Here is a 20,266-nt window from a genome sequence, read left to right on the forward strand (position 1 = left end):
GAATCTTGTATTTCTCTTCTGCATTTGAAATGAGTGGCATAGAGAATTCTTTCATGTAGGGTAGATGGCAAAGTGGCAAAAACAAGGTTTCTGAGATTGTGTATTAGGACACAAACAAATAAAAATCTCACTTTCTGGCTTTCTTAAAAAAAAACATCTGGAACAATTTTCAAATCCAGCTATTTTTATGAAGTTATTTATGTCTGAGTTATCAACAGGATAACTGGACCCCACAAAAAAACAGTAGTGGATGTTTGTGTTTCAGTGAATTTCAGTAATGAATCTGGTGTAGAGTTTTGTGCCCCATCTCAGTTGCTTGATAGTTGCCCATATCAGATGATCAGTTGTGCTGATACCATATTTTTTCTAGTGGAAAATTTCAGCAGAAAGGGTGCATTGGTGGCTGATACACCTTAAAGCTTTTTTTACTAAGATTCACGAGAGCTCCTAGTTGGTACCATGCACAGGCACAGCTGTCCCTGAAGGTGGTATCTCGTGATTATTTGATCACATTCAGTTCTATATCTCTGTCTTTCTGCTGTATGAGAATTGAACTCCATGTCCAAAGACTTGCCTGGTGGGGCTTTTGTGGATCTCATTAGATGCGTGCAAAGAGGAAGGCTAAAAGTCATCTATATTATACTTGACATGAATTAAGAAAGTGGAAGAAGGGAGATTAGTATGGTAGAGGATGTGGATTTTTCTCAGCTGCATTTTTTATCCTAAGTTAAGACTACTGAATGCTAACTAGAACAAGCTAGCATAGCCAGTGGCACAAGCAGGAGTATTTCAGGTTATGGGATTTAACCAATAATGGTTTGCTTGCACACGTGTGTGTGCATACTTATGTATGCGATATGAGAAGTGCACTGAACCCTTCATAGACACACCATCATATAGAGACACTCAGATACGCTTTGGAAGCTCTTCCAGGGTTATTTGTTAAAATATATGCGATGGTACCCTCAAACTGAAAAAGCAGACATGCAGAAATCAAGGTAGGAGTATCAGTAGAATTAAGATTATTGGAACTGTTTGGCATCAGTTTTGTGATTGTTTAGAAGATTTGACTACAAAAAGCTATTTATTTATTGAAACTTTCAGACTGTGGCTGGTTGTCTGCAGGCAAAGGGCATGAAAAGCTTAGGCTTACTATAATGTGAAGAGCAGCAGGGCAGCACCTGCCAATAAAGTTGATCTTCGCACTGATTTATCTCAAATGTGCCTGGATGAGTGAGCCAGCAGGGCTGGAGGGACAGTCCAAAGGAACTGCATGCTGCCATTTAATGAAAGCTCAAGAATAGGATATGAGCTGAGGAATCTAAAATCCTTCCTTCTCGGACTTACGCTATGGCCCCTGCTGGGATGGTTATAACTTGACTTGCCTATAGATTACCCACGGACATTTAATATAATGAAAAAGAGTTGCAATAATGGCAATCCCTCTGCACATCTGTCTTCTTTCTGCATGCTCATTTCTTCAGTTACAAGCTGTCATTCCACATGCATGCTAACCGACGCTGCCAGAAGAAACCTTTAAAAAACCTTATGAAGGGTGTGCACATGTGAGGACTCCAGTCCATTGTTTCAAGGAAATGAAATGGATAGGAAATTAAATAATCACAACAGTTGTTTATTGTTTCAATGAGAACAAAGTGCTGGCTCAACCACGGAAGAAAGACCAAAGATGGTGTGGGTTTGCATCCTTATGTTCAGACATCTGAGGTATGTTTTGTTTCACTTTGCCGTGTTACCACTGTATTAAAGAAGGCATTGCAACATGAAAAGCAGAGAACACAAGGAAGCAATTCTTTCCTGCTGTTTCCACTTTGCATGAATTTTTAACACCTTTGTTGGAGACCAAATGTCTGGTGTGACTTCAGTCAGGATTCTTCCTGGGCACTTTGCTGAAGCATTTGTAGTTTTCTGACGCGTTTTGCTGCTTGTGTGCAAGTTTAGTTAAAAAAAAAATAAATATTGAGCAACATCTATTATCTTGCATTTCACCTGCTAAATTTCAGAGAACGGGGACTCCATGGAGTCTTGGGCACTGTGCTCTTTCAGACCTCCCCTATTTTGGCTGACTCCTGATGAACTGTCATCAAATTTTTAAAAAGTATTTGGAGAAAGCAATAAATACCCCTTTCTGAAATCCTCATTCTGCATGTGGCAGGTTTGGGCAGCCCAGATGGGTCTCCTGTCATGGCCCGGGTGCTGCCACTCCCTCATCACTCTGTGCTGGATTAATTTCTTCCGGGGCTGAGCTTGTCATAGGCTAGGCTGCCTGGCAGTGCCATCCCACAGCCACCAGGCAGGACATTAGGGTGCCCCACAAGAGGACCCACTCCTCCCAGCCTCCTACCCTTCTTTGGGCTGGGTCTGGAGAGAGAAAGCAGGTATTTCAGTTCCAGCCCAGCAAGAAGGGCGGCTGGCTGGCTGGCGGAGGCGGTTAGGTGGAGCGGGTTTTCCTGCAATTGTAGGGGAGGCTTTCCTGTTGTGCTCTGACCACGGCTGCCTCGCAGTGAAGGAGGCAGGCAGCACTGGGACAGGATTGCTGGGACGGAGACAGCTGTTGCCACTGAGCTGCCAGCACCATCCGAGGGGTCAGAACAGTCCCTGTCTCCGCAGCCATGCCCCGGCCAGGAGGAGGAGAAGGGCGGGATGCAGCGGTGGGTACCCATGTGGTGGCTTCTTGCCAGCCAATACTGGTGTGGGGGGGCTTGCCATTGCAAGTAATTTGGGAAGTCTTTTGAAGGTGTTTAGCAGTCATAAGGGAGGAGTGGAGTTTTGGTCTGTTGCTGTGACAAATTTTGTTTTCAGTACTGGAAACTCAGGGGAGAAAAGGGGAACTTTCAGCAGTGAGTATTTGTCATCTTGTGTTTTCAAATGAGGGTTTGTTGTTGTCTTGTTGTCATGAAACTAATAAGAGAGCTAAAGGGAGCACTGGCATGTTCATACTGTTAACAACATCTGGAACATTATAATTCTGTTTTAAAAGTAACAGAGGAAGACTGAGATACATGTTTACATGAGAAGAATGAAAAAAATGCAGTAATTCCCTGCAGTCTTCTCCACTCCTTAAGCAAAGTCTTTCAAATCCCATTTATTTATTTCTAACCGATGAAGTTACATAACATAAACCTATGATGGCCTAGAGAATGTGTTTTTTCAAAGGATGTGTTTTTTAGCACTAGTATACTTAGAGTGATAGTCTGGTCACCACAGTTACTTTATACATAAGTTCAAAGGCCTACAAAATGCACCACTCATTTGGAGGAATCAGAAGCAAATATAGCCCACAGCTAGAGAACTTATATGATTTTCCCAGTTCAGTATTTCAAACTGAGCAATCTTCTGAGAACAAGATAAGCTCACAGTCAGGTAAGTATTGGATAGTTAGCAAGCTCCCGGGAAAAAAAAAAAAAAAAAAAAAAAAAAAAAAAAAAAAAAGAGAGAGAGAGAAAAAAGCTTGAGACTGGAGGTGGTGCAGAAACATGCCAATAATTCTTGCAAGGGTGCTACTCTCTTTATTGCAGTAATGGTGACTTAGTTGATAACTGACAGGAGGCAGACGATTTATTCTATTTTTTTTTGGATAATCTGTGAGACTTCATGTGTTGTGGATGAGTAGGGTCTCAAAGGGATGTAATTAAGCTATTGTTTTCTCTTTTCATACTATCTTAAAACCTAATAATCTATTTTCTGAGTGACATTAGAAATGTTTTAGTAAGAGACCTGTCTGGGGTATTGATACAGTTGTTCAGAAGTGATTGTTCATATTGGTTGATTTTTCCTGCTCTCTCTTAGGATATTCTAAAGACTATTTTCAGGACAATTAATTTGAGGATGTCAAGTAAAATAGCCCAACCACCAGTAGTCAGTGGATACTCTTCATGTGTATGTATGTGCATGTCTGACCACGTTTGGCAGAACATTCAGCCAATAGCCTTATAGTGGAAAAACATTTTTGTTAATTTCATAATGCTACTTGGCAATGCCATTCCCAAGATGAGGAGCTCTCTGAACACAGGAGAAGAGCTGTACAAACCAACTACCAACTGTGACTCCTGGTTCTTATCAAGTGAAGTATAAGTAAATTGGATCATTTATTCTTATCACTTTACTAAGCTGGATTAGAAACTGGTGTTATCTTGTTTCTTAATTTACTTCAAATCCCAGAGCACCTCTCTGGTCATCAATAGGGTTTAAAAAGAACTAGTACTATTCACTACTTTGGTTCCTAAGCTGCAAATTACATTACTGATACAATTAGCCTTTTGCTGCTCTGAATTTCTTATCTTGAAGCAATGAAGTTTTGCCACAGAGTGGTTACTAAAGACCTGTGAGGCAAGATTATGTGGTTGCATTTAGTGATTAGTTTGTCTCAGGTCTTTAAATAGACCGTAAAGGAAAACATCCTTAAAAGATGTTAATGCATAGAAGAAAATATTTGAGATCACAAGGATTTATTGTAGTATGGGTATGTTTCTGTTAAGTAATACTTTCTCAAGAAATAAAACAGAAGTGGGTGTGCCTCTGGCAAACAATAAAGCATTACTGGTTCTTTGCAAAAAGCACCAGCTGACATGACTTAAAAAGTCCTCAAGAGAGGTTAAGTGGAAACTTGCCACCTTCTTGAGATTTGGCCTTATTAACAAGGAATAAAGTCTGACTTTGCATCTCATTGTCAGTGGGAGGTGGTACCTCACTGAACAGGCTATGTTGGTTTGCCAAATCCTTGAGTGTCTTGGGGGCAGGACAGCAGGCTCTCATTAACCACTGCACTCAGCACAGCATTTTTATCCTCTTCTCAGTTGATCTCAACATTTCATTCGGTATCCTATTGTGTCAGGGTTAGAACTTTTAGTCATGCACTATTCTGTCCATTTTGGGGTGATTTGGGTTAATATTGCCAATCAATAACACTCAACCAACCTGAGGAGAGGACTAATAAAGTAGTAAATACACTAGCTGGTACTGTGAGTGGAAGTACCTCAACTCTTTGAAGCCTGCTCTGCTTTCGATATGGAGAATTGTAGCAGGATTGGTAGTTGTATAAAGAACAGGAAGAACAAGGATGTTGCATCTGAGTAATGATCTGCAATATAAGAAGGCAAGCTATTATGAATAAATTTAAGTTCAAGTTAGGTTTGCCATGCCAAGCAGGCTGGCCTTAAAGATTGCTGAGTGCAGATCCCATCACCTCTGTTTCTCAGGAACTCTCCACACACCCTTCACATGCAGCAGGGACCAGAACCATCCAAATAACAGAAAAATCCCTGTTCAGTAACATCACCTAGTAACAGGCCATTTTGTGATCATTCTCCTGTAAGTCAATTTAGTTTTCTGTACCTCCTTTCAGTTCTTTGAAAATTAGGAATGATAGAAATGAGGCATGCTGGAAGAGACTTTTGGAAGCAAACTTAACTAATAAGTGAATAAGTTCATAAGAATATTCTTTAACAAAGCAGAGCTGTAGATTCTCCATTGTCTTCTTTGAAGCTCAAGAACACTGTTACTTGTTAGATGATGTAGTTTTAATTTCTTACCCTAAGATCTTTATGTAATTGGAACAAAATAAGTATATCTAGGAAGTAATTTAATCTTAAAGATAACTTAAAATTGTTTAAATGAAGTGCCTCTAGAGATGCCTGTTTTTCTCTGGTGACTACCATGAGAACCTACAGAGACCAGTTTAAATGAATATCATCCTTTGTGTTCAGGATCATTAGGCAACTAGGGAGAGGAACATGTTTCTAATATTTGTTCCACTGGTCATTTGCTACAAAGTATTTGCAGACTCCTGCTCCAGTTTATAGGGGCAAAGAATGCTTCCAAGGTCATTCTGCTAACAGAATGGGAACCTGGTACTCCTGGGTGGAGTGGTAGAAACATGCTCATGGTGGCCCCCGTGGCAGCAGTAGGTTGGGAAGTGTCCCCATTCCTCTTGGAGCAGGTCTGGGGGTCTGGTGAGGGCCCTTGTGATGTTTGCCAGTTCCCATTTGTTACTCCTGGACCCAAGAAACCTCAGCTGAGTGCTTTCTGCACCAACAGAGAGGTTTCTAACTAGACGTGTCCTCTAAAATAGATTACCTTAAGAGCACAGATATAATTTGTTCCTTATCCTCTTCTCACTCCCACAGTTCACAGCTAATTTCCCCTTCTAATTACCTGATTACAATCTTGATTTTTAAATACATCATCGATCTTCTGCAGTACAGTGTACTGCAAGCATGCAACTAGAGCAAGGAACTACTCAGTATTGGATGGTAGTTTCTTTTGTTTTTTGTTTGTTTGTTTGTTTATTTTTTTATGGGGGGTGAGGTAAGGGGGAGTCAGCCACCAGAATCTCTTTGTACTCTTTGCAAAAGTGCAGAATATAACACTGACAGTGTGTTTATTCTTTTAAAAAAGTCAGAACCCTTTTAGAGTTTGTTTTTTTTTTGTTTGTTTGGTTGTTTTTTTTTAAACGATCACATATAAGGAACAGAGAGTAAGACTGTCAGAGGCTAGCAGTGTAGCATGTAATGTGATAGGGATAGTTTCATAAACACTGGGTGCTTTAGTAAGTTAAAAGTGCACCTTATACCCTCAGCTTGCAGTTAGTGTAAATTCAGATTTCTTTGGCTCAGGTAAGGTCACAATTTCTTACTTGTTGTAGTTCCTGGGACATTATTTGCTGCTATTTTAATGGCTGTCTTTGATAAGAAAGCAGACCTTGGGGTTCTCCCATGGGAATTTATAATCTAATGTCACTATCTAGATGGAGATGATGATCATGAATTTAAATCATATTTATGACCCGCTTTACTTAGCTGCAGGGAAAGAATTCATAGGACAACTTGCTGGAAAGAGAATGATATGATTTCTTGAAGCCATCCTAAAACCTTCACTAAAAAAACAGCAGTAGCTTAAGGGCCCTGATATTTCCAAGCTACACTAAATCACATATCAGTGTGTGTGAACACATATGACTAGAAGGAACGTACTGAAATATTTCTGGCTATTTCTCTTGCTATATCATCTGCACTACAGCCCAGGTAGTACCATGGCACCTTAGGCTTTACAGAACTGAAATTCCTAGAAGTGGGAGATTGACAGCTCTACTGTGCAAACAGAGCCATGAGAAAACTGGTGGTACCAGGTCTGTACTGACTTCCTCAACATTTGTTGTATTGCTGTGATAAACCCCAGAATAAGTGCCAATTTCTCAAATGAAGGGTGTGAATTAAGTTGGAGAAGCAATTTTTGGAACACATCTTCGGGCATAGGTTTATTAGGAGATCACTGTTAATGCCAGTAGACGTGATGTTGAGCCACATGTACTAAGTATTAAACAATCCTTTGCTTTCATTTCCCTCAAGCATTTTTGTATCTAAAGAACATAAAGCTATAAGAATTGCGATATAAAAAATAAAGGTAAAAAAGCATTCCAGATATACCCTAGTATAGGTATATGCACGTGTGTAATATTGCATTTAATATAGCATTATAGATAATATTAAATCATTATAATCATTATAATATTAGTATAATTATTACAATATAAAATCATTATAGATAATATTAAATCAATATAAATACTGATTGCTTCAGGATTTATAAGGCACGGTCTTTTTTATTTTTCTTCTTTTTTCTTGCATATATCTTTTGAGGCTCAGTTGTTGTTTGAGCTCCCATGAGAATTAATATGTGATGTTGTGCCAAAGACCTTAATTCAGTGAGATATTTATCTCACTGAATAACATATAGGATTTGGTTTTTTTTGAAAATATATTCTCTTACTAGCATATGGTTCAACCAGAGAGGGATGTTGTCAAGGCTTTGCATCGTGACAAACAGCATGGCAGATGTTCTTTTGCTGCATTAATATCATTTAAATGCTGCAAACAACAATCTCAACAACATGGAAATATTGCATGTAACTTACTTGTAGACAAGGCAACTAATCACTCTTGTCAGTGAAAATATATGAGTAGGATGAACTAGCCATTTTCTTTTATGCTGTGTATTTGTTTTTGCATACCAGGGGTTGATGAACACGTGTTATCCTTTGAATATTTATTTATTTGCACTGTTTTGATTAAAAAAAAAAAAAAGTGAAAAAAAAAAGTATTTCCATGTTTGAGGGTGTATGCAGCTTGTGTGCTTTAGTGCTACAGAAATTTTCATTAAACATTTTTAAAGAAAAAATTCTGATTTTTTATTATTAGCCCCCTATGCACTACTTACACAAATTACAATACTTAGATGAACATCTCACTAGCTGTGATGTTGAAAACTACTAACATCATAAGTTACTTGGAGGCTTCAATGTCTGTGATGCAGAAAGTAAAATCAGTAATGGACTTGAGAAAAACTGGGCTATGAAGCAGCCCATTGATTTAATCACATTTGAAATGTTTATTGAATGTGATGGAAAGCAATCAGATTCATTTGTTGGAAGGAGCAGTTGTTCCCAAGACAATTTTGTGTATATCCTAAAGTGGGATAGAAAATGGCAAAAAGAACGTTTTCTTGCTTTTTGTTTCAGAGCTAACAGAAAAAATTGCAAGTGTTTTTTTATTGCCCGTGCCAGATTTTATGACAGGAACGTAAATTTAAAATTTTCCTTTTATAGTGCACTTACCAGAAAAATACTGCTGCTTTGAAAGCTGCAGCTGTGTATTATGATAGTAGACTGTTTAAGCACTTGCCATAGTTCATTCAGGAAGACTGTGTGTGCACACTGTAATTCTTCTTTTACTACACACCTAGGATATATAGGCACACATACACGCATACATACATGCATAGCACATTTTATTACCTTTCAAACCCAGATTTTCATATTTCATATTAAATTTTATTTCATATTCATATAGTGGTAGTTTAATAAATTTTATTTTCTAACTGAAAAATCATGTCATCTACAAGTGTTCAATCTTCAATTTTGCAGTCTTGTGTCCATTTATGAACACTTCCATATATGAGACCAGGGCTGACATAGCCTTGTTGTAATAAGCATTCAGTAGTAGCTTTAAGGCAACAGATTGTTAGAAAACATTGTTAGGAAAAGATGTTATTCCAACCTCCTTGAATGAAATATGGCCGTAATTCACCAAAATGCAACAAGCTGTGACTTTGTCAGTGAGATGACACATCAAATAATTCTGGAATTTGGCACTTGTCCTGCTCTTTTGCCCAGTGCTATTTGTTACTAAGATGCTTCAGATTTGCAGAATGGTATACAACTCTGTTTCCTCCCTCAGTGTCACAGAGGTCACTACAATTTTAAAGTTCACTGAAACAGCTTTAAATCATACTGTGACTTCCCTGCTAGGAGCAAGGGTGGAAAATGAATATTCTTAAGATGTCTTCCACTGCTGTTTCTTTCACTCCTGGTAGCTTTTCTTCTCACCTTCTCTGAAGGTTGTAGAAACAGCTGGAATAAAAATGGATGGGACACAACTAGAGCAGGAGGCAACATGTGGCATGCTAAAACACTGTCAGCTAAATTTATTCTAATAGTTAGAGATTTATTCATCCTGTCTGCACAGGGAGAATTTTGTAACGCTTTTCTGACTAAAAGTGACCTCACCATACTGCAATTTTTGAAACATGTATATTTAAGTGTAGTTTTGTATTTTAGTCATTTTACTTCAGACATTATGTTAACGCTTCTGAAATATCATGTTTTAGCTTGAATGTACTGAGTTAAGATGAACAATGTTCTTTGGCAATATTACACTATCATTACTTTTTCAGTAGAACAAATATAAATCATTACCAATATTACTGATCTTTCATAGAATCATAGAACGCCTTGGCTTGGAAGAGACCTACTTCACTTAGTTCCAAACCCCTGCCATGGGAAGGGATGCCACCCACTAGACCAGGTTGCTCAAAGCCCCGGCCAACCTGGTCTTGAACACCTCCAGGGATGGGGCATCCACAGCTTCTCTGGACAACCTGTTCCAGTGCCTCCCCACCCTCTGAGTGACTAATTTCCTCCTGATGTTTTATCTAAATCTCCCTCTTTTAGTTTAAAACAATTCCTCCTGTCCTTTCATTATCTGATCAAGTAAAAAGTTGTTCTCCATCTTTGTCATGAGACCCTTTTAAGTAATGAAAATCTTCAATGAGGTCACCCCGGACCCTTCTCTTCTTCAGGCTGAACATCCCCAGCTCTCTCAGCCTTTCTTCATAGGAGAGGTGCTCCAGCACTCTGACCAACTTTGTGGCCCTCCTCTGGACCCATTCTAACAGGTCCACATCCTTCTTGTGCTGGGGGCCCCAGACCTGGATGCAGCACTCCAGGTGGGGCCTCACAAAGGCAGAGTAGAGGGGGACAGTCATCTCCCTGGTCCTGCTGGTCACATCTTTGGGATAACAGCAATGAGAAACAGTTAAAAGTAAAGCCTGCAACAGGTTATCAGTTGCCTCACCATTGAACATGACAAGGTAAGATGAAAGGCACTACCTGGGTTGAACTTGAAAGAATTCTGTTCGCCTTCTTGAAATATCTTATTAGTTTAGCATCACCATATCCTGTGGTATTGCTGCTGGATCACAAGGATCTGCTGGATTACTTGCCTTTTTCACAAGGAGGTTGGCAAAATGATTTATTTAGATATTAATTGCAATTTGTTGGTAGTCATTTGGGTGCAGAAAGAGTTCTAGCCATAAATGGGTATTTGCTGTAAGAACATCTTCATGTAGCAGTGTGGCTTGCAATACTTTTCTAAAGGCAGGTGATTTCTTCAAAACATAGAAGGGTGTTGCTTTCAATGAGAAAATGCTTACCATTCGGGTTCATGGAAATCTCCCTATACAGAGATGTTCTCATATTTTTGTCCTGCTGCTTCTGTATGTTGATTTTTGTACTTAAGGCGTCAGGATCATTCATAAAGCTGACACCCCCAGCAATGAGAAATCAGGATTGAACTTACAGTCAGCTATGGGTTGACTTCGGGTCCACCGAATCACCATATTTACGTATAGATGATAACGTTTTAAAGAGTGATGAACTGTGCATTTTATGTCCTCCTTAGGAAGTATATTTTTAAGACTTCAATTTTTTGGGTCTCATTAAGATCAGTGATAACGGTTTTCTTCTGACTTTGGTTGTATCTCTGATCTGTATTTTTATAAGTATACAGCAAACAGAAGATATAATACAGCTTTTTTGCTGCATAACATTGTCTTCAGTTATGAAACAGCTCGACAGATTATCTTTTATATCTGTTCAGCTCTGATGGCACTTAACATATTGAAATTTATCTATTTCAGATTTAGTTTTCACATTTCTCATGTCTCTTTAGCACTGAAGAGCTTTGTGTGCTCTACTGTGCCACTGAAAACATTAGTATCTCCTTCAAAAATAGTAATGTTGTGCTTTAGAGAAGCTAACTCCACTAGGGTTAGTAGATGTCTTACCATGAACTACACTGGGATCAAGATTTCATTGGCTTAATTGCTTACCATATAATGCAGAAGTAATTGTTGTGTCCCAGGGAGATATCACACTTAATATCACTGAAGTGTATTATTCATTTTTAAATAGCACTTGTCTTTTTTTGATAACTTTTACTTTGATATCTTTTCTTTAAACATTAGAAAAGCAGTACTTCTCATTCCAATGACATTTTGATAATAGTATAATTTTCTGACAGAAATTCCATATTTTTGCAAATCTGAAAATATGAACTCTTTTTTTGATTTTCCTTTCTGTGCCTAGAGGCTGTCTATGTGGCTTTCTATTTATGGGCCATGTTGACTATGGAATACAACCATGTGCATTTTAAAACCATGCATTATAATTGTTTGCCTAATCTTCCAGTTTACTGTTGCTATGATTTCTCTATCACACTCAAGAAAACAAGTTACTAAATACGAGACTTTAAGGCTGGTGTGTTTGAAAAATTCTGTGGCTGGATCAGCTGCACACTGCACTTCAGACACCAACCTAAAAGTCAAATCAGAAATTCAGTTGATTAAAGAGCAATCATTGGATTACATAGAAAATGCAGCCCCTCTTCAGTGCCTCTTAACGTATTCATTATTCAATCCCAGATGCACCATGTTTTGACGTATTGGCAGCTGCAAAATAAAAGAGGGAAAAGTCTTTTTTTGTTGTTTGTTTCTATCAGTGTGATCAGCTTTGATTACCTTGGAAGATAGGCTTTTACTGGCTTCTATTCCAAGAAGTTTGCAGTCTAAGATTAGACTTTGGCACCCTTGCTCTTACTAAAGAGCATTATTCAGAAGTGGCTGCTCTGTCAGGCCAGGTAGATCAGAATTGGTTATTGATTAGTATGGTGATGTTTACATAGAGCCATGACAATGATTTAAATACTTTTCCATGAGTCAGTGATGCAAATATTTTCTTCTGGTTTAATCTGTTCACCCCTCTTTTAGATGAGTAACATGGGAAACACTTTGGTTAAAAAAATACTTTGAGACGGAAACTGAATGAATGAAACATTTTGGCAAACAAGGGAACAGGAGGAATTTTGTGCAGAAAGCAGAGCATTCAAGAAAGCCCCATATCCCCAACAGAATCCTTAGAAGCAAACCTGAGAGGTCAGCAGGTTTTCACTAGACTGCCAAGAGATGAGCAATGTTTAGTTTGCCTGTTTGCCGCCTTAAAATGTTGTCTACTGCCAGCCCCAAATCCCCTTCTCCCATTTCCAGTACAGCTTTCAGCCTGCAGGATAAGCAGATGATGAGGTATACAGTTGTGGTGTGGAAGGGATTCAAACAATATGAATGAGATTTTGATCTTCTGGGACTTGTGTGATACAAAGAGTGAAGAGGAGGAAAGACAAACTGTTCTTCATTTGTAGAAAATGCTTTCATCTTTTCTGTGCTGTGTGGCTATGGCTGAGGAGAGAGAAGGGAAGTTATCTTCCTGCTTATATCAAATTGCCAGCCCTTTAATTTTGACCAGATGCACCATATAATTATGGCAGCTGAAGAATAGTTATAAAAGGATAGTTATAAAATGAATTAATCTTTGGCAAACTGAACTTCATTTTAAGTAATATCAGCATCACAGAAGATACAGGAAAGCAAATTTTTTGACAGGGTCAGTGCCTTTTTTAAATGATTGCATTTCTTGGCAGAATAGAAGGGAGCATTTGTACAAAGAGGCAAAGTATCCTAATTTCCAAACATATCTCTGGAACAGATACCTTTGCTGCTCTTCCCACAGAGCAAGCAGGGCTGGATACTGACAGGCACTCTGAACCTTGACCCCATCTGCTGAACTCTCCCATTTTCCTGAGGTTCCTATTGGCATTGTAGGTAGCATTCCTGACACTGTCACTGCACTCCACACTCTAATTATAACAAAGTACAGGAGGTTCAAACATGCTTGTTTCCCAAGGCTGCTAATGAGCCCAAGCTCTCCTTACCCTTAATGAACCAAGACTTGTTTGGGGGGATTCTTGTCCATCCCTGTTTTTTCATGGTCAGGGAAGGAGGCAAGGGTTCACACAACTGAACAATGACTTTACAGTGTAAAGGCTATGCAGCTGTGCCATCTGAAGCTGTCTTCGGTTATGAGCAACAAAGCTTAAATAGATTATACTGTGAGGAGGTACAGCTCCGTGAGTGTGAAGCACAGCTCTTGCTTCTGCTTCACTGACCTGTCTGCTCACAGCAGCGATGGGCCCCTGATGGGAGCTTCAGCAGGGAGAGCTGCGTAGGGCGATGCTTTCAAATTCACTCTCTGTAAAGCTGAATGCAGAAAAGGAAGCAAAATGAAGTTTCAGTTGATCTCTGAGAGGGGTGTGCAGCTGCCTTGTCTAGAAAATCCCATGCCCTCCATCTAAAAGTCATGGATTCCTAATCCACTTCAGATGATTAATAAGGCCACTAGAGCAAGCACTTAGTTCCTGAGTTTTAGCAATAAAGAATACTGACACAAAAGCACATGTGCATACACACACAAAACACTGAGCAAATCACACATTTCATTGTCTTCCTCTTTAGAGGCTCTTCTTGTAGATTAGAATCATCAGAAATTTGGGCTAAACTACTGTTTAGTAGTTTGTTTCATCCATATCTCTTTGGGCTTTTCAGTTAGGACAATATAGAGTCCTTTGGAGATATTTACCAAAAACATGCTTGAAATATATTTTTGTGCATATTTTTATACATATGATCTTGAAATACACAGGAGCAATATATTAATATATATCATAATATACAATATATACATAAAAGATGTCAAAATATCATGTGCTTTCCTTGACACATGATTCCCTGTACATATTAAAGTATATATTTGCACAGGTAAACAATGAGGTATACTCTAAATGTTGTACTATTGCTGTAATAGCAAATGAAAATATAAATTGCAGAAAATAATTCTGGGAAACTGTATTAAAAATGATAGATTTAAAGTTATGAGCTAGTATACTCTGGACTGATCTTGCACAATGCTATACAAAATTGAAGGTTTTTAAGAAAGTTTTACTATTAGATTAGCAAAGACAAAAGCAGCATCTGCAGAAGAAATCTGGTTTCACTGTAACAGGTTCTTTGAAGGTCATCATTTTGGTTTTTTTAGCAATGCACAGAAACATCTTCCATTCTCCTCAATCACATGAGAGAGAAAGAGAAAGCAAAAACAATTAAGAACAATATTTTGGTTTGCATTCTTAAGTGAACAGAGAGAGACAAGGAAAAGGAAAAGGAGGGAAAAAAAAAAAAAAAAAGTCTAGTTTTAAATACCTTGATGTGTGCATGTGCAGTTTCAAAACTTTAGATCGCTCTCCCGCTTGGTGTTGTGGATTGATAGCACCGGGAGCCGCAGCAAAAGCTGACAACCCCCCACAGCTGACCCCTCATGTTCTCTCTCGCCTAATCGAATTTTACGTGTGTTTCCAGATAGCTGATCAGCTTCCCTGGATTTCGCTGACGCCACAGGAAAGCTTTGCCTGAAGATGGAAACACTGGAGTCGGAACTGACCTGCCCTATCTGTCTGGAGCTGTTTGAAGACCCGCTGCTGCTGCCCTGCGCTCACAGCCTCTGCTTCAACTGCGCGCACCGCATCCTCGTCTCCCACTGCGCCACCAACGAGCCGGTGGAGTCTATCACCGCCTTCCAGTGCCCCACCTGCCGCTATGTCATCACCCTCAGCCAGCGTGGCTTAGAGGGGCTCAAGCGCAACGTCACCCTGCAGAACATCATCGACCGGTTTCAGAAAGCCTCGGTGAGCGGGCCCAACTCCCCCAGCGAGACCCGCCGGGAGCGGGCTTTTGACAGCAACAGCATGTCGTCCTGCGAGAAGGTCCTCTGCCAGTTCTGCGACCAGGACCCTGCCCAGGAGGCGGTGAAGACCTGTGTTACCTGCGAGGTCTCCTACTGCGAGGAGTGCCTGAAAGCCACTCACCCCAACAAGAAGCCCTTCACTGGCCACCGGCTGATCGAGCCCATCCCAGACTCTCACATCAGGGGATTAATGTGCTTGGAGCACGAGGACGAGAAGGTTAACATGTACTGCGTGACTGATGACCAGCTGATCTGTGCCTTGTGCAAGCTAGTCGGACGGCACCGTGACCATCAGGTGGCAGCTTTAAGCGAGCGCTATGACAAGTTAAAGGTTAGTGATACCTACCAGCCTCTGCACCCCATGGCGCGTGGTTGGGAAGGAAAGCGTCCTTCAGATGGGTGTTGTATTTCCTCCTTTGGGCAGGGGCTGGTAACGGCAGGTGTGCGGTCTGTCACCAGATGAGATACATATGCAGATCTATATGTGCTCATCAAAATTGAAAAGGTGTCAGATTTTCCCTTAAAGACAGATTTCTCAGTTGTGCTTTGATTTTTCTATAGCTATCATAAGGAACATGCAGTGTGCACTACTGCTGGGGTGAATTTGCTTATCTGCCTACATCTTCACTCATGTCATCTAGCAGGATTTTCATGTTGACTGCACATACACAGGCACTGACGGAAATGTCAGGCTTTCTTCACATACACTCTGCTGTTGATTATTTTTCATTGAGTTGTTTTCATTGTGGAAAGCTCTTTGCATCATTGCTAGCAGAAGATGTATTTACATGCACTGGCTTCAGGGGCTGCAGCTGCCCAACCACCCCAGGGGGTTCGAATGCCAGCCTTGCTCTTCCTGTGCTGCCTTGCAGGAAAGAAAACCAAAATTCTTCCCTAGTTCCTTGTAGCAATTCCCATGGTTATGCGAGCTCTCCGTCCCCACTGGCATGGCATCTCACCCACCCAGCACCCAGGCGACTGGCAGTCCCTGACTCCCTGACTCGTGTGGGACATCCTCACCAGGGGCAACGGGAGGCTCAGCTGGCTCCTCAGACTCCCGCTGAGGCCAAGTCAAGTAGCCCCTGACCCATCACACCAATTCAGGTGCTATGGCAGAGCACAGGAATGAATTTAAAACCCTAAGCTGCCGTTCCTCATTCCCCCAGGCTGGTCTGTGTGTGCTTGCCTGCCTGTGTTTTGAGGGGATTTCTCAGCTATGAACTGCAACTGAGAAGTCACAAGTGTGGAGGGCAAATATTAACTGCCAGCTTTCTCACACAGAATTTCAGAGATGTGAAAAGAAACTGTTTTAATAGTTTTAACTAACAGGAAGGGTTTTCTTAAATACCTTCAGATAAAAACACGAGGCTGCACACATCTACAACAACTTTATGTGAGTGCAGGTAAGTTTTGCATACACATACCACATTTTTTTATGCCTCTATGCATGTGCAAGCATGCAGATCATATTCTACAATTACATTAATATAATGAAAAATACTTCTTTACCTGAACCTATTAGCTTCTTTTCATCTCTTAAAGACTTTTTTTATTCAATAAGGGGTTGTTATTTCTGCTTTTTATTTCCTTTAAGCAGGTTTATTTTTTCTTTAACAATTAAGAGTTTAGCCATTAGTAAAATGGACTATAAATGTGAATACAAGGGGCGTGGACCTACAATTCTTTTCAATAATCCAGCAGGTTTACATGCTTACCAGGTGCTTCTATTTAGTAAGCTAGTAGTGACTGAATGACTGTATTTTTTATCAACTTTATATGAGCAGAAATGTGATACTTAACATGAAGTACCTTCAAAATTAAATACTCAATAAGAATATTTTTGAGGATGTCAATAAACGTTAAAGAAAAATTTCTTATTGCTGATGTACTTAGATATGACTAGTCTTGAATGAAAAGTTTGAAAAGCATGTATCTTCTTTTGAGATTTTTGGCTTAACATTGCAGGTGGTTAAGAAAAAAAAATAGGGTGTTTTTGCATAATCTATGCTTTTGCTGTGCAAAGATTCCTAAGCAAACTCTGGATGGGTATCTCACACAGACAAGCAACATTCACATTAAATATTATTCAGTTTAGCTAATTTGGAAGAAGCCTAATAGAATACTTTCTGCCAGCCTTGTTCAAGAATAATTTGAGTACTAATTTAATGGTTAGGATAGGCCTGGATCAAATAACCCTTTCCTTACAATGGCAATTCCTATAATTCTTTATAATGTCCACAGAATTTTTGAGACTTGGACTTTCCTTGTACCCAGTCTATCTAGAATCAGTTTATAAAGAAAATTTTTAGTCTACATGAAATCCAGTTACTAACCTTTTTGTTATGAGGCAGTCTATTTCACTTTGCTATTCCCAGCAATTACACCAGTTGTGCCAATTTTGCCACTGGTTTCAACATATTTACACTGAGCCCAGGGATAGCTGCTAATGTACGTATTTGGTGCAAGCTTGCAGATAGTCTTTGTTAACCTACCAATAATGTGCAGATGCCATTGGCAAATGCAATGTGCAAGTAGATCAGAAATAAAGCAGATCAGAAAATTCCCCTCTGAAAAACAGGTTGTTGCTCATTATATTGCTGCTGTGGGTTTTTAAATACATGAGTCTGTTTGGTTGATAGATAGGTTACCAAAATTTAAAATGAAAATTCTAAAAGAATGAGCAAATGGTAGTCAATAGTGTAGAGGATTCATTCAAAAATGGTTGGTTAATTGTATCTTTAAAAAAGAAACCCCAAACCGCTTCAAGTGACATTTTCTTTTCTTGCAATTTTCTTTTTTAAATCAACACATTGTTGATGCTAACAACAGCAACTAGTGTAGCTCTGGGTGTCAAGCTATGCTAATTACTCACATTCTCTTCCAGCAGTGTTACTAATTATTTAAACTATATCTCACCCTTCATTAAGCATAGGACAAAAGATGCCATTGCAATCTAGCTCCTTTTGTGGCAAAAATGAAACCCTTTAATTAGGAGTTCTGTACACTTGTCCAGCAGAGAAGTCTATGTTAAAGCATGTTTAACAGTCAGTGTAATCACAGTTGTGGACATTTGAAAAGGAGAAAGTGTTTTCCTTTGGCAGCTATGGCTCCAGCCATAGCTTTTCTTAATGAACTTTTACTGTGGGTGGAAGGAGCTGAGGACACATTCCAGAACCACTTCTTTCTTAGTTACCAAGACCTCACAGTATAACTATGTGTGTATAATTATTTTAGTGTTTATAGACTTTTTATTTTTTATTTTCTTTTTTAAAAAAAAATAAAAAAAAAACATAAACACAGATGCCTTAAAAATAGAAGCCTCATAAACCGTGACAAAAAGAGAGAATAGGAAACATTCCAGTGGTACATTGACTTTATGAGGTGGTGGTCATTATTGTAGTAAAAGTTAGAAATAAATTTTAGCTACATAAGCAATGAGAGCTTTAAAAATAGAAGATACAAATGCTGATGTTTACTCCGCTATACTATCACAAAGAAAATATTTTTGTCTAATTATTTTTGATGTTGATTCTTTTTTTTTTTTTTCTTGTTGCAATGGCAAGGAAAACACAATTTAAAAGTGCACTTGTTATTTTTAGAGAAAATTAATGAAAAATACTGTTGTCCTATTATACTCCTTGTCCTATTATGTATTTATACTCCGGAAAATCATAAGAGAAATTAAAATATAAAATTGTTTTGGAAGAAGGAAGAATATTTGGGGGAGACGGTGGTGGGTGAGGATGGAGAGTTATCATCCATTTCATTTTAGCCAAAGAGCCATGGAGAGATGTGACAAAAGAGGAAGATAAACAATAAACCATATTTTAAAGTGGTATAAAACCTTCTTAACTCCATTGAAACCAACTATTTTACTCCTCTTCATATTTACTGTGAATATGGTCATTCACATGTATAACCCTGCCCAAAATTATTTTTGAAATGATTTCCTTGCCGCTTAATCTTTTATTAAATCAAACTGTTAGAGGTTACCAGTGGTTCTCTGTGGTTTTCTTTGAACCTTATTAGCACTGTTGCGTATTGGACATGTTTATGAAGGCAGGGAAGTCCTCTGAATGTCAGTCCGGAATTCCAAGAACAAAAGGGAGCTTCTTGTTTGTATGCTTTTTATTTCATTTGAGTGGCAGAATCCATGGACATCTATTTTTTTGTGCACTTCTTTATTCAGGATGCAAGGATTCGGTTTTCATTATGTGTCAATTCAATTACTCACAAATATTTTTTGGTGGGAAGCAGCCATAAGCTGTTTCCACATAAGAAGAATTGCATTCAACTCCCATAAACCTACCTTGGTGGTATAAAGGTAAGAGATTTTGTCAGGTCCACAACTTCTACAAATAGAGCACAAAAATATATGTCCTTCCCTGATACTCTGAGATAAAAACTTCTCATATTTAAATGTCTGTGCAGAGATACTGGCAAAATATGTGGGAAGATTTCCCACTATTTCTTCTTTGTGATATTTTGTATTTGCAGCTTGATCATTAATTGATATATTATGATACTGTGAGAACCTAACAATTCTAAGCCTGTCCTCAAACAAACAGTTTGGTTGGCAATACAGGAATACTGGTTTCTGTACTTATATATAAATACATTATGCAAATATATGTAAATATATGCTGTATACATTTTATCAATTTTATATTAATATTCAAAGGGTTTGCATTAATACAATAACATGGCAATACTACATATGTTTGTATGTATGTATGTGTAGATGTGTTTGGATAGCACAGAAATACACATAATTTCTAGCAATTAATATCCAGAACTGTGTAATTGTATAAATATACGTATGCCGATATTTTAAGTAAATATAAATTTTCACTTATAGGTAGGACAAATAAAAATATATTTGATCATGTGTGCATTAACTACACCTTAGTTGTTTTTCTTGGTATTTATTTTTAATACTTCATGAATATAACTTTTTTAGTAGCATTTTTTTTGCCTGCATGCCCTTAAATACTAACTTCCTAT

The 20,266-nt window shown here is 38.7% G+C and overlaps 1 protein-coding gene across 10 annotated transcripts in view; it reads left to right on the forward strand.

The window, feature by feature from the left end:
* The window catches only part of MID1 (midline 1), a 247,705-nt gene that overhangs the window by 129,230 nt on the left and 98,209 nt on the right, over positions 1-20,266 (forward strand). For 9 of the 10 annotated variants that reach the window (XM_038173018.2, XM_038173019.2, XM_038173021.2 and 6 more), the window contains exon 2: positions 14,878-15,593. In XM_038173018.2, coding sequence (XP_038028946.2) covers positions 14,934-15,593 — 660 coding nt within the window. In that variant the 5' untranslated portion in view covers positions 14,878-14,933. Of the gene's footprint in view, positions 1-2,477; positions 2,670-14,877; positions 15,594-20,266 lie in introns of those variants that run through there. The other variant, XM_027447618.3, reaches the window with a different exon arrangement.

This window comes from Anas platyrhynchos, chromosome 1, assembly GCF_047663525.1.
Source record: "Anas platyrhynchos isolate ZD024472 breed Pekin duck chromosome 1, IASCAAS_PekinDuck_T2T, whole genome shotgun sequence".
Lineage (NCBI taxonomy): Eukaryota > Metazoa > Chordata > Aves > Anseriformes > Anatidae > Anas > Anas platyrhynchos.